Genomic DNA, 14370 nt, shown 5'->3' with positions numbered 1-14370 from the left:
ATTTCCAATGCATTCCAGTTCTTTCAGTAGACCCTTGTGAAGAAAACCAGGGCCATCTTGTTTGAAAAAGTTAAGGAACACTGCTTTGGTACTGGCACTGTTATCTAGAGTGAAGTTGGCATTTATCACTCAGCATTTTTAAAAATTCCCACGTTTGGCTTCAGTGGATACGTTAGGTACATAATTACAGGGAAATAAGTTTCCATAAATATCCTCAATCATTATCTACAATTATCCCCTTTCCCAGTGCTTTGGCTGTACATGGCACCATTGTCTGATATTCTTTTGGCACTAGGTGCATAACTTCTTAATTGCCCAGACTTTAGAGCCATTATATGTTATTTCTCAATCTGCATTGCTATTTACTGAATTATAATGTTTTATTTTATCATATTTATTTTTCTTTGATAGTGCTTCAAACGTCTTTGCTAGACCTCTGAGAGTATTATTTCTGAACAAAGAGCAGTACATCAAATAAATAAAATAATCCCTAGTAAGTTTGGGCATAGCATTAATTCCTAAAATTTGAGATATATTCTAATAAGAAAAGTCTGCAGGAATCTATGTTTTTCCCCCCAGGAAAGCCCCCCCCGACCCCAATGCTTTAGTTTCTGATGTAACATTTTCCATGTTTTCTCTCAACAGGAATAATTCCCAAAGCACTCCTGTGGCAAGACTGGCCCTAAGAGTCCAATTAAGTCAGCTGCTCTATATTCATCACCTAGGTACACTTTTCATCTACAGCTCCAGATAGAACTAAGAGGTAACAGAGATGCCAAACACTGATGTCTGATGGTGGATGCCCTCCATTATTTTTCCTCCTTTTCCATACAGAATACTTATGTGAACCACGATTTATTTATTTCAGGAAGATTTAAGGTTCTCTTTAAGGGGCAAACAAGCCAAACAGTAGGTGGAGGTCACAAAATGAAAGGAAGAAAATTTGGGACATGTAAATTATTCCCAAATTAACTTCTCTTTCGGCCAGATCCCCCACCCAAACACACATCTGTGGCATGTGTGTGAAGAGATTCTACATATATATATATATATACTAATATTTTGCATATGATGTAAGCCATCCAGAGTGGCTAGGGAAACCCAGCCAGATGGGCGAGGTAATAATTGCTTGGGCCAGGATCACCTCCACATGGAAGATTTCTATATGTGCATGTTGTAAAGCCACCTGACACATGGTCACATTGTGTGCGTGTGCGTCAGCAGTGGGGGGGATGCGGCCGCTGCGTACCATACCCATCCCCTCTTTTATCACATGAAGGGCACCCCTCGTGTTAAAATAAAATAGGAAGTAATGGAGAATATGACACTTCGAACCTGTTTTGCCATGAGAAAATAACAGTTAATTTGTAGTAATATTTCTATGAACAGTATGGTGGGGGAAGGCAGCTCTACATTCTTCTTCAAGGCTACTCTAGCAGGAAAGTGACTAAACTTTAAAAATAAATGCAACTCAAGTATTAGCCACCATGGAAGCATGAATCAGCAGTATGCTCAGCAAAATGAAAAAGAGCTATAACAATAACCATTTTCTGGGCATGAGATATTTTTAATCTATAAAGATATAACTGAGCAAATTATTTTCTCCAATGGTAATTACTGAGGACACCAAATTCTGCTCTGGATCCTGAAAGAATTCAGTCTCTATTTAACCTACAGCTGTCCACATGTACAAGCCTACATGGCTAAAGTGAGCACACCACAGTTGTCACATTGCACATTTTTTGTCATCCTTCATACCCAATAAAAGCGACCTTACCACCTAATTGCAAAATATGTGTAAATAATATTTAATATAAAACAAAAATTGACATGCATAGGAGAAAAAGCGCACAGATGCAAGACTTCAAACAACAATTCAGAACATAAAAGCACAAGGCCTTGGAGTCAATGCTGTAGAAATGGCTGTTTTGACTTAATTTTTATATTGCTCCTTAAGTTCAGGCAAGTGATGGGGGTTTCTCCCAAAATTGTCTTTGTAGTTCCAGTAATAAAGCTGCTTTATACTTCTAGAAAAAATGCAGATCATCAATAATCGAGCATGGCCCAGTTGATTAAATTTATGTAAGCTGCCATCCTAGCTGAGAAAATACCACACGGAAGATGCTACAGAAACAGGCTACATGCAACACACAACGACAACGACATGCTTGGGAAGTTCACAACCTGATCACACAGTGACTGATAGGCATGTTGCTCAGTCGTGACCGACGTTTTTAAAACCATATTTCCAGTATTATGCTATGCAGCTATACATTGTTATGGATATAAGCCCTGCTTGCTTGTAAAATATATTTGTTCACTATAAATATTTTAGCATCCATGACATTTACAGGAACAAGCTTTTTACATAACATTCCAGACAGAAAGTCAGAAGAGACTCAAAAGGAAGGGCTCACTTAAAAGAGATCTGGTGCAAGGTAAAGAATACATATTTTCAAAGATGTATGGAAGCTCAGCCTATCATATTAATTGATCTCTCAAGTTATCTCTTAGGCATGCAGTTCCAGCTGCTCACATTCCTCTCAACAAGCTAATCCAAGTGCTCCATTTACTTCAGATTTTTACAGGAACCTGGCAAATTTCCTTGCATTTTAGCAAGACCAGAGAGATTTGGCTTCTTCATCTGCTAAACATAAAAAATTTACTTTCATTATATATAACTTACCCAAACAAATGAATACAGGTTTTGATTATAATGCACTAGCATTCAAAAACAAAAAGATAAATTATGTCAGCATCTGCATTACCTTCAGTCACATAGTTGTGGTCTCGAAGAAAGCCATGGTTAATTTTCCGTGTGTCTGTGTCCTCGCCCATTTACAGCAGGATTACTCAGCATGCCTGTCCGCAGTGGACTGATAGAATCAGCAGAGGTCGTCACAAGAACACTATCCATGCTGCCACTGCCTAGCAGAGGCAAGAAACAGACTGTGGTATGATGTGCAGCATAATGAGAGCTTGTGATGCAGCAAAGATTTGAAGGTGAATGAAAGAAAGAACAAGCACAAGATCGGCTCCAAAAATCAACAATGCAGAACTCAAAATGCCAGAAGGGGTCCAGATGCAAAGGAAAGAGGCCCTGCTGGCATAGCTAAATTCTCTAGCCAGCTGCTCCTTAAACGAGCTCCTGTGCAGAGGCAGCTCCCAAAGCTTGCCGCTGAGAAATCTTGCAGAATGTGAAGAAAGTGGCAGGCAGCTGACTGCAGCAAATGCTGCCTGGTACTAGCTCAGTGATTGCTGCTGCAGCTACTGCTGTCATCTGCCTATGCTGCATCTGAGCAAGCCCCTCCCAGCCAGCCTCTCACTATCCAACCAGGAAAGATTTGCATGGAAGTAAAACTGAAAAATGAGAATGCAGGCAAGGATTTCAGCTTGTGTGCCTAGAAACCAGGCCTTGAAATATAAGGGAGAAAATAAAACAAAAATACTAACATCAACCTGCTCTACATTATCCCACTCTAGGATAAGATTAATTTGATCTTATTCATTATTTGTTATAGCTGTAGCAATTGCGTTCTCCTGTGTTCACTTCTTTCCTTCTGCATTATGGTTGCAGTCTTGGATTTCTAAGGTAGGAGGCCCTCCCTACTTGCTTTGCCCTGCTTCTTGGGAGAGAACCCTGACACTGTAGACGTTGTTGACTCCAGCTCCCATCAGCCCCGGCCAGCATAGCCAATGGTCAGGGATGGTGCAAGTCCATAGGTCCCTAGTTCATAGCATTTTCAACATCTCCAACACAGCAATGAAGATGAGCCTCTAATGGAACCCAAGACAGAAAAGTTCAAATAAACAACTTCTGTATGGCGCAAGTCAGCAAAAATGGGTGGTTTTAGCAAAGGGGTGTTGCTTATAATACTCATTGTATATAGATGCATTCCACATTTTTGAAATTCAGTGTGTTTCATACAATCACACAACTCAAATATCCTGAATCAGCCATATTACAAACTGAGCAGGATTGTAGTTGCTGTGCATCCTACCCCATTTATCCACCAGTTCTCTCTCGCACATCTTGCTCACCTGTAATGGGGCAAAATTAATCATTCTTTTCAACACACAAGCAATGGAGGAAGTAGGTTGTCAGTTATCAATTCAAAGCATACCTGAAGTCCTTTCTGCAAGTGGAACAGCAAACAAAAGGACCAGCAGTGGTAAGTATTCACAAATTCTTGCTTCCCAGTTCAGTGGCAGCTGGAGAGGTCATCAGGCTGGAGCCTGAATGAGAAATACAGAGCAAAAGATGCAGTGGATGAAGCTTCACTTGGTACCTTTTGAAATATCACCATAACTTCCAAGTGAAAATCTGAATTTGAATTACACAAACACTGTCAACTTTATATGGGAAAGAAGAGAGGTTCAACAGGTTTTAGTACTATGCGGTCTCAACTATGCTATCATCTATAAAATCAAGATGATCTGTCCAGTGGCATAGCGTGGGTTGTCAGCACCCGGGGCAAGGCAAGTAATTTGTGCCCCTAACCCGTGGATTTGCGCCCCCTAACCCTAACCCCCAGATGTTGCGCCCGGTGCGGCCGGCCCCCCCTGCACCCCCTACGCTACGCCACTGGATCTGTCCAACCATTTGAAATTTGGATTGGATTATTTCCATGGCAAGTGCTAGCAGCTGTCTGTTAAAAAACAGTCATCTATACTTTATCCTTAAAATGTGCATTCAGTTGATCACAGCAGGTATTTGATGGCTGCGGTGGTCCTTCCTGCTTAGTAGTAGCCTCAGAACCACCCAAAAGAGCCCTGCTGATCAGCTACTTGAGGCTGCAATGCAAGCTGTGAAGCATGCCTTCTGAGCTGCCCACACTGCTGCATGGTAGGCATGACTATGCACACTAACCAGAGCTTGGTCAACTTCAAAGCAAGGCTTCTGCCAGCAAGGGAATCCCAATACATTTTTGCGCTCAAAGCAAAACGTCCTGCTGCCACCCTCGTGATAGGAATGGGTGAGGCTCTGCAAAGGCTTCCTCCCCTCAAGGAATTAAGACCTTAGAAAGCCTCCTTGCAAGATTGGGGTGTGTGTGGCAAAATCCACAAGGGTGTTCAGAACTACTCAGTGAGAGGGGGGCATTCCAGAGAGCTTTGGCACTGACCTCCCTCCACCTCTAGGGGCACAGGGACATCAGTGCCAAAACAGAGCTTCTTCCACAGCAGCAGAAGTGGTGGGGTGGGCAGGATGCTGCCTCTTGCATTTCCGCTGCCTGATGCGGCTGCTGCATCCCACCTCAGCTGTGGGCCAGCTCTGTGTGTGTGTGCTGCCATGTGTCTTCATAGCCCACAGCTCCTCAGAATACCAGGGAATCAAATGTGCTCCCCAACATCAGAGCAGATACTCAGGGGTGAGTATCTCAACTAGGGCTGGCCCAAGATTTTTGGCACCTGAGGTGAACCACAAAATGGAACCCCACCATCAGGGAAGAAGGGATGAGTGAAGATCTACTTCAGGAACAAGGGGTGGGGAGTGAAGATCTACTTCGGGAACAAGCGCGGGGGGCAGGAGGATCTAATCAAACTTACCCAACAGTGGGAATCAAAGGCCATCATGGGCAAGGATGCTTCTCTGAATCACGCTGGGCTTGTGCAGAGCCCAGGAGACCCTAATATTTCCTCCCTAGGGGTGCAAGGAGACCATCAATGCCATTAGTGCCTCCTATTCACTGAGAGGCAGGGGGCTGCCAAGGAAGCAGAATGTCTGACTTCCTGGCTGCGTGTCGCAGTCATTGCTGCCACCACAGCAACAGAAGAAGGCAATGGATTGCTTGGAGACTGGATCTGCTTCTCTTGTGGCTCTTGATGCCTGAGGCCTTGTCTCACCTTGTCTCATGGGTGAGTGGCTTGGCCCTGATTTCAACTCCCCATTCCACAGTGAGATCAGGGCTTTGACAGGATGTTCCAGCTTTCTCAGCTGTAAAATCCCCCGGAGCATCCGGAAATTGATCAGGCTCCAGGGGCAGACCATTCAAACCGGTACACCACCCTTCTAATGTGAATTACCTCCACCAACCCAAACTTCACCAGATATTGATCAGACTACAACCACAGGTACAGTACCGTCGGACCACAACTTGCATCACTCAGGGGAGAGATTACATTGAAGGTGTGATCTGCTTGGTGTGTTAGACCGATGAACATTTGAGACAGCCACATGGTTGTAATGGAAACCACTAAGTCCCAAGCTGGCCCAACAGCAGCCTCTATATGGATAGTCTATATAGACTATGAACTATTGCCCTGAGGACCACCAGCATAATGCTAGACATTTTATAGCGAAGGAAATGGAACTCCTATGGACATTGGTGCTGCTCCTGCCCTGGCTCTGCACCAATTAGGTCAGACCCACCCAGCTGACCCACTCAGGTCTCAGTGATACATGCCAAGTTGCCGCCTTCATCCATGATCAAAGAATGGCTGAGCATGGTCTTATTTTGTATTGACCTGGCATTACATAGTACCACTGCCAGACCAGAGGACTTGGTGGATAAGCACCCACTTGAGTTCTTATGTTAAGAGGGAAAATAGTTTTCTTCTATCCACTTTCTCAATGCCATGCATACTTTTATAGCATACTATCAAGTCAGCTCTTACTCACCTTTTCTTTAAGCCAACCCTCAGCCCCCAATGTTGCAACCGCTCTTTTCTGGGGAGTTGCTCTATCCATTGATCATTTTGCTTGGCCTTTTCTGAAGCTTTTCTACCTCTGCAATATCCTTTTTGATGTGATCAGAACCTCACTACTTTCTTTCATCTGTCCTGAAAATGCTGTGTGTGACAGACCTGAAAAAAGGTGAACTCCATGTTAGGGAACTTTTGGAAAGGAACTGAAAATAAAAGTACAAATATCATAATTCCGTTATACAAAACAGTGGTATGACTACATTTTTAAATAATGTGTAAACGTCTGGTAACTAAACCTATATAAAAATATTATTGAGCTGAAAATGTGCAGGGAAGAGGAACTTCCTTATGAGGAAAGGTGAAAAGGGGATTTTTTTAGTTTAGAAAAAAGTAAGTAAAGGAGAAGGGCATGATAGAGATGTATAAGATTATGCATGATTTGAAAAAAGTTTAAAGAGAAAAGTATTTCTCCCTCTCTCATGGCACTAGACCTCATGGACATTCAGTGAAGCTGAATGCTGGAAGATTCAGGACAGATAAAAGAAAATACTTATTCACAGTGCTATTTTTCTAGGGAACAAGGTGCTCGAATTCACCATAAATGCCTCTCTTGTTCTCTTAAAATGGCAATGGCACCCATCTGAGAGGTGCCGGAACTGAGTTCCTGTGAGTTCCCCTGGAATAAAAGCCCTGCTTCTTCACATAGCACGTAGTTACGGTAAACTATGGAACTTGCTTCTACAGAAGGCAGCGATGGATGGCTTGTAAAAGAGGATTGGACAAATTCATGGAGGAGGAGAGGGCTATTGATGGCTATTAACTATGCTGGCTGTGCTCTCCCTCCCTCCACAACTGGAGGCAGCAATGCTTCAGCATACAAGTTGCTGGAAACCACAGGAGGGGAAAGCACTATTTGTGCTCAGGTCCTGTTTGCAGGTTTCCCACTGGGGGATCTGGTTGGCCCCTGTGAGAACAGGATGCTGGATTAGATGGGCCCCTGGGCTGTTCCAGAAGGCTCTTCTCATGTTCTTAAGGCAAACCATCGTCTCCCACTATAATCATGCTGACCAATGCATTCTACAGGTTTCTTGTAATCTTATATAAGTGCACACCTTAAATTCCTTTTGCCCTGTTTCCATCAAAGAGAATGTTCAGAACAATAAAGATCCACAGTCAAGATTAATAAAAATGTATGAGATTATTTTTAAGTGTGGGGGGGATCATATTTAACATAGCTCTTCCAAGGTGTTTCTACAGGTGGTAGATGACTGAAGCTGCTGCCGGTTTCCTATTAATTCAGTGCTGGTAAGCAGTTTTCCATGACGCGTATCCAGAATTTTCAGGGTCACTGCAAATGAGACTGCACTGAGGGACCGATTTACATTTCGCCCCAGGGTAGCTTTCACACGTAGCAAAGCAAATGTTCAGGTTCCTGCGAGTTCTTTCTTCAGAGTCACCAAGACTGCGCTCTTTAAACCTCCCAGACTTGGACCCTCTTGAAAGTTGACGAATCAGGGGTTTCAGCATATGAACCTCCATCTATTTATGTCACTGGTAGCGCAAAAGAAAAAAAGGGGGGAAACAATGCGGAGGAGGGAGATGGATTTACGACGTGAAGGTGCAATTCAGCAAAGGAAGAAGAAGAAGAAGAAGGTTTCACAGTGGCGTTTACAATTCGGGCTGAGGCAAGAGGCGCTTCAGGGCTCTCGCGCCTCGGGTGAGCCTGACTCCCAGCCCGGTCTCGGGCGCTGGGCCAGCAGCCGCGGGGCGCCATTGCGACGGGCGCCCGGAGCCCCTCGAGGCTTCTTCTGGCGAAGGTGTCCCGCGCCGCCTCCGCCTTCCCTCAGCCGCGCAGAGGAGGAGCCGGGGAGGGAGGCGCAAGTCCGCGCGCGAGGAGGAGCCGGGCGGGAAGGCGGCGGCGGCGGCGAGGATGGCGGCCCCGGGGGGCTCCGGGCGCCGCGGCGGGAAGAAGCGCCCCTGACGGGACTCGCGCTAGGCGCGCAGGTGAGGAAGGCGGCCAGCGGCCTTTGCGCTCCGGAGAGCGGAGGCGCCCTCGGAGGCTGGGGACCCCGGCGCCCTGCGTAGCCCGCCGGCTTCCGCGCTGCTCAGCGGCGACGGGGGTTGGCTGCGCCCGCAGCAGGTGCTCAGGCCGCCTCTCCCTCGGCGGCGGCGTTTCCCAGGTGCGAGCCCGGAAAGCGGCAGGCCGCGTGGGGAAGCGAGCGCGGGCCTGGTGGACGCGGCGCCCTTGAGCTGCGCGCCATGGCCGCCTGAAGGCGTCTCCTCACACTTGGGGAACGGCTCCTCCTCGCTCTCTCTTGGCTCGGGGAAGTTTCTTCCGCTTGTGCGAGCTGATAAGGCGAGAAAGAAGGCCGAGGGACCGACTGGGGCGGGGAGATCTCCCGAGACCAGGGCGGGTGTCCGCCGCGCACACACCTAGCAGCAGGAGATAGAAAATCAAGACGAAAATCAAACGCCCTGCAACTGCGGTAGATAAATTCCATGAAATAAATAAAAATAAATTATATTGATAGCTCAGCTTTTGTGACTTTTAAAAATATATATATTCCAGAAGAAGCATTCATCATCTTCAGTTTGGAGAAATGTGGTTTGATCTTTTTAGGCATCTGTTGCGTATGCTTGACATTTGAGCGACTGCTGTGTTCTTGACATGGGACAGTATTTGAAGGCTGACTCTGGTACAAAAGAAAATGGGTCTCCAGTAGGGAGTACTGTACCTTAACATCTGGACAGGATTCCTGACAACTTCAGTATCCTCCTCATGACTAGAAACCTGCCTAGAGAACTGTCCTCTTGCTTATGACTTTGCTGTAGAGCATTGGGTTCTTCCTTTCCTGAGACTTGGGTGATAGCAAGGAGAAGCCTCCTCTTGCTTGGGCTTACAAATCAAAGAACAGGAAATATTTCCATTAGTAAGTAGCCTTGCTTTGAGAGCTGAGAATTAGCAATCTTGTCACCAGTAACCTGAAAACCAAGCAAAGTCTGCATTGGCTTCTAATAGTTGTGGTTGCTTCTCTTGGTTTTGCCTGGAGAGGCAGGCAAGGTGTTGGAGACATCTTAAGGCAGTGTTTCCCAACCTTTGGTCTCCAGCTGTTTCAGTCTACAATTCCCATCATGCCTGACCACTGGTCTTGCTAGATGGGAGTTGTAGTCCAAAAACAGCTGGAGACCAAAGGTTGGGAAACACTGATCTAAGGTATGGCCCTTGTTGGCTGGTGGCACCTGGAAAGCCGGCCCAGCCTGGTCAATAGGATAGCAATGCTGTTTTTTAGCGTTGGATATGTGGCTGCTGTTTTGTTGTTCAATCCCTTCTTGGTGAAGAAGAGCATTAAACCAGGATGACTTGAGCAAATATTGGCTAGTCTAAAATTTGCCATTTGGGCATAAGGTGCTTGTGAGGGTAGTTGGTAGGCAATTTAGAGTATAGTTTTGGAGAAAGCTGCCTTTTTCAAACATGGTTTGTCAAGTCACTACAATCTGACTATTGCAACCTATATAGCCTAAAATATGAAAAAGAATTTGTTATTTACAGCTCTCAAATTCTGTACATAGAATAGCATATCTAAAGAATGTCTATGAAGTCCCTGTCAGAATCGTATCCCTAGATACCTTTTTAAAAGCAGAAATTAGGTCTCCCAGCCTGTCTGCAGGCCATATCCCATTCTGGCTGTCTGACTTGCCACCAGGCTCTGTTCCATCCCCTCCATTGACTCTCTTGACTGGTGAGCTTTTGGCCCCTGAGAAGCGGGGCCAGTGGAGCTGTGTAGTGCCAAGAGTTTGGTTGGAAACAGGGAGTAAATGCAATGTGATAGTGCTCTCCTCTTCCTGCATCTCCAGTTTGCTGCATTTCCTTTGGTTGTGCTGAGAAAGGGGCTTTTCCTCAAGCACACAGTGAAGAAGCAAAGAAAGGAAGTCCCTTTTGTAGTGTGAAGTCTGTATGTTTTGGCTCTGACATTGCTGGTATGCAACCCCTCATCCAGTACAGCCATATTAGTATTAGTATTATTATTTATACCCCACCCATCTGGCTGGATTTCCCCATCCACTCTGGGCGGCTTGCAGCAAAATATAAAAAATAAAATAAAATTTCAAACATTAAAAACTTCCTGTGACTTCATTACTTGATAAAAGATGACTTGAGTAGCCTGGGGTCCTAAGCCGGTGTGCCCTTTGTCATCCCTGCTTCCTGATATATTTATAGAGCCACTCAGTAGTATTAGATTATGCTATATCTAAATAGTGAGAGATGCATAATGAACTTACTTATGACAGTCTCTTCCACTAACAGATCAGCGTGAGGCAATCCTCAACAAGATATTCTTGCTGAATGAATGTGTTTGCACTGCTTTTTCAACAGTAGCAAATGAATAAATAAATGCAGAGGAGCTTTAAGACTCCAACCCATCACTCCAAAAGGTTTTGCTTCCAGCATGTCTTTGTGGTTGAAAGCAGAATGGCGTATTAGTACTTGCACAGTCTATAAACATGGATGTGGGATAGTGTGAAATGGGAATAAGCTAGCATATTCTGATGGAAGGCTGCTGCATGGATAACTGTTGCCTGTTGCCATATCTGTTTTGAAAAAAATGAGGTGTGTATGACTACAGGCATAACAGGATTGTCCTTCATTGAAGTGGGAACTGGCATGAGCGAGGTGAGGGGGAAAACCAGTATTTTCCTAGAGGTGAAGAAAAATGTAATTTGGGCAGAAATAGTTTGGAGGTAAGAGTTTAGAAGAAGGAATCTGGTGAGAACTGAATTCTGCCAGAAAATTAATTTTCAAGAAATCTGGGGAAGGTGCATATGTAAAAAGAAAATATTTTTATTACAGGAAATTGTAATTGGGCTTTTATGTATAAGATCTTTGCTGAATCAGTTCAAAATTCATTTGAGTCATCAATACAGATGCTGGAGAATTCTGCTCTAAGTAGAGGCAGATACAGAAATTCGCTGTTTGCTTGTTTGTCAGTGCTCAGGAATGTACTTCCTTGAAGTGAATGGAATCCACATTCATCCACACTGTTTTAAGTGAAGATTTTATGTAATTTATATTGTAATTTTTGGCTTGTTGCTTTACTCGATGTTTCCTAACACTATTACTGTATCATGAAGCACAATAGAGGTTTAGAACCATGAGGGGATATGGCTGGACGTTAGCTGCTTCATTTACTTTAAAATAGAATGCACATGGAGGTAAATAACACAAGGTATTTGTTTTTGGTTGAGAGAAGGGTTTCCAAAATGTGAGAAAGTCAATTATGTATACAGGTGCCTCTTTGCTTTTCTTATAACATGGAGAAGAATAATCTCTCAATATCTGTGGATTTTATTTGTGATCCTCCATTAAAGTCCTAGCCTCTTTGTCGGCGTGGGCAGAACCATCCTGATTTGACTACCCATATTTGACCACCGTATACTTTTTTTAAAAAAGTATAATTAAATCTAAAATTTCCTCCCCCTTCCTTGCAGTTTTCTTGACATAACTAAACTTGACCAACCCTGATGCCCAAATGAGGAAAGTGAGCTAGGATGACAAATTTATGACAACTGTGAAATCAAGATATCCCCACTTACCTGGGAGTAGATTAGCTTTACAGACATAAATGGCTTTGTGGTGAGCAATTAACCACTTCATTAACTGTGTCTTTAAGGTGTCAGAAGGCTCTTTGCTGTTTTTCCTGAAAAAGAGTAACAGGGCTACTTTCTGAAAATCATTAACTTTGAAAGGGAGCATGCAGGGAAATAAATTCATTTGTAAATATTGAATTAATATGAGATATGCATTTCTATTATGTGCTATGTAAAAAAATTCATATGTGTAAAATATAACACATATACTGCAATTCAAACTGCATATATTTTTGCATCAGCGGATGACACAACAGAACACAGACTTGGACAAAATAAAGCAATTGCAGTGAAATTCAAATACCACATGAAAGTGTAAATGATCATCAGAAGGGTTGAGGCATGTTCATACATCGCTCTTCATCAAGCAGCCTTTTCCAGCTGTATCTTGCCTGGTGTTTCTACAAGCTCACAAGGAGGATGTGAAGCTAATGATGATATTTCCCTTTTTGTCCTTAGTTTCTGGTATTCATAGGTATTATGCCTCTGAAAGCAGTAGATTCATTTAGTGTACATAGGTAGTAGCTGTTCATTGATACTCTATGAATTTGATCCTCTTTAAAGCCATTAATATGGTGGTCATTGCCACAGCTTGTGAATTCATTCTATAAGATGTGAGGAGAAATAACATTTGCAGTGTTTTTTTAAGGGATGGCAGCGAGATATTTCAAAATTTATCTGGCAGGGCAAAAAGCCCAGAATAAAATTTAAGATTGTAACTGATGCAAAGGAAAGGGGGGGATTTGCCCTGCCAGATTTGAAACTTTACTATGAATCAGCAGCTTTCTGCTGGTTGAAGGATTGGCTGCTCCTCAAGAACACTGACATCTTAGATTTGGAAGGTTTCAATAATTTTTTTGGGTGGCATGCATACTTGTGGTATGACAAAGTTAAGGTTCATAAAGGTTTTAAAAATCATATTGTCAGGAAAGCATTGTATAGTGTTTGGATAAGATATAAAGACCTACTGGAGAGCAAAACTCCAAGGTGGTTTTCACCAATGGAGGCAAAAGCTGCGAAAAAACTTAATATGGAGTGTAGATGGCCGAAATATTGGGAAATTTTAGAACAGGAGGGTAGTAACTTCAAACTGCAGAGTTTTGAGAAATTAAAGGATAAAGTGAGAGATTGGCTCCACTATTACCAAATAATGGAGGTTTACAAGATGGATAAGAAAATTGGCTTCCAGGTGGAGAAATCGAAATTGGAAACAGAATTGTTAGAATCCAATACTAAAAAGTTATCCAAAATGTATAACTTGCTGCTGAAATGGAATACGCAGGATGAAACAGTTAAATCAGCTATGATCAAGTGGGCGCAAGATATTGGCCATAACATTATGTTTGCTGACTGGGAAAGGTTGTGGACCACCGGCATTAAATTTACGGCGTGTAACGCCTTGAGAGAAAATATTATGAAAATGATATATAGGTGGTACATGACCCCAGTCAAGCTTGCAAAAATTTACCACTTGTCAGATAACAAATGTTGGAAGTGTAAAGAAAATGAAGGCTCATTCTTCCACCTCTGGTGGACATGCCCAAGGATTAAGGCTTTCTGGGAAATGATATATAATGAAATGAAAAAGATGTTTAAATACACTTTCCTGAAGAAACCAGAGGCCTTTCTCCTGGGTATGGTCAGCCATGTGGTGCTAAAGAAGGATAGAACTTTGTTTTTGTATGCCACAACAGCAGCAAGGATCCTTATCGCAAAGTATTGGAAGACATCAGATCTACCCACTCTGGAAGAATGGCAGATGAAGATGACAGACTACATGGGACTTGCAGAGATGACGGGCAGAATCCGAGACCAGGAGAAAGAGACAGTGGAAGAAGATTGGAAGAAATTTAAGGACTATCTTAACAATTATTATAAGATTAAAGAATGCTAGATTGACATGGACTTAAAAATATTGGTTTTCAGAGACATTAGAGTAAGAAAAGGAATGGAATTAGTAAGAAACTATTGGGAAATAAGGGAATGGAGTTGCTGATGGGATAATGAAACTAGAATACAAAACGGTGAGGTATGAGGAAGTTGGGGAAATAAGGTTGAGAAAATAAGTTATGAAATTAT

The 14370-nt window shown here is 43.3% G+C and overlaps 2 protein-coding genes across 7 annotated transcripts in view; one reads left to right on the top strand and one right to left on the bottom strand.

Annotated features, from left to right (window-relative positions):
* The window catches only part of PPP2R2C (protein phosphatase 2 regulatory subunit Bgamma), a 56315-nt gene extending 47309 nt beyond the window's left edge, over window positions 1-9006 (bottom strand). Inside the window, exons 1-4 of one of the 4 annotated variants that reach the window (XM_083698377.1) lie at window positions 8931-9006; window positions 6620-6804; window positions 4125-4236; window positions 2769-2928 (exon numbers count right to left, since the gene is read on the bottom strand). In XM_083698377.1, the coding sequence (XP_083554503.1) occupies window positions 2769-2838 (70 nt within the window). In that variant the 5' untranslated portion in view covers window positions 2839-2928; window positions 4125-4236; window positions 6620-6804; window positions 8931-9006. Of the gene's footprint in view, window positions 1-2768; window positions 3842-4124; window positions 4237-6619; window positions 6805-8930 lie in introns of those variants that run through there. The other 3 variants (XM_083698379.1, XM_083698376.1, XM_083698378.1) reach the window with 3 other exon arrangements.
* SH3BP2 (SH3 domain binding protein 2) overlaps window positions 7827-14370 on the top strand; it is a 30752-nt gene continuing 24208 nt past the window's right edge. Inside the window, exon 1 of one of the 3 annotated variants that reach the window (XM_083698323.1) lies at window positions 7827-8649. The gene's annotated coding sequence lies outside the window, so the exon portion shown is untranslated. Of the gene's footprint in view, window positions 9132-9423; window positions 9576-14370 lie in introns of those variants that run through there. The other 2 variants (XM_083698324.1, XM_083698322.1) reach the window with 2 other exon arrangements.

Source organism: Podarcis gaigeae, assembly GCF_964106915.1.
Source record: "Podarcis gaigeae genome assembly, chromosome: 9".
Lineage (NCBI taxonomy): Eukaryota > Metazoa > Chordata > Lepidosauria > Squamata > Lacertidae > Podarcis > Podarcis gaigeae.
This window is presented reverse-complemented; position numbering and strand designations above follow the sequence as displayed.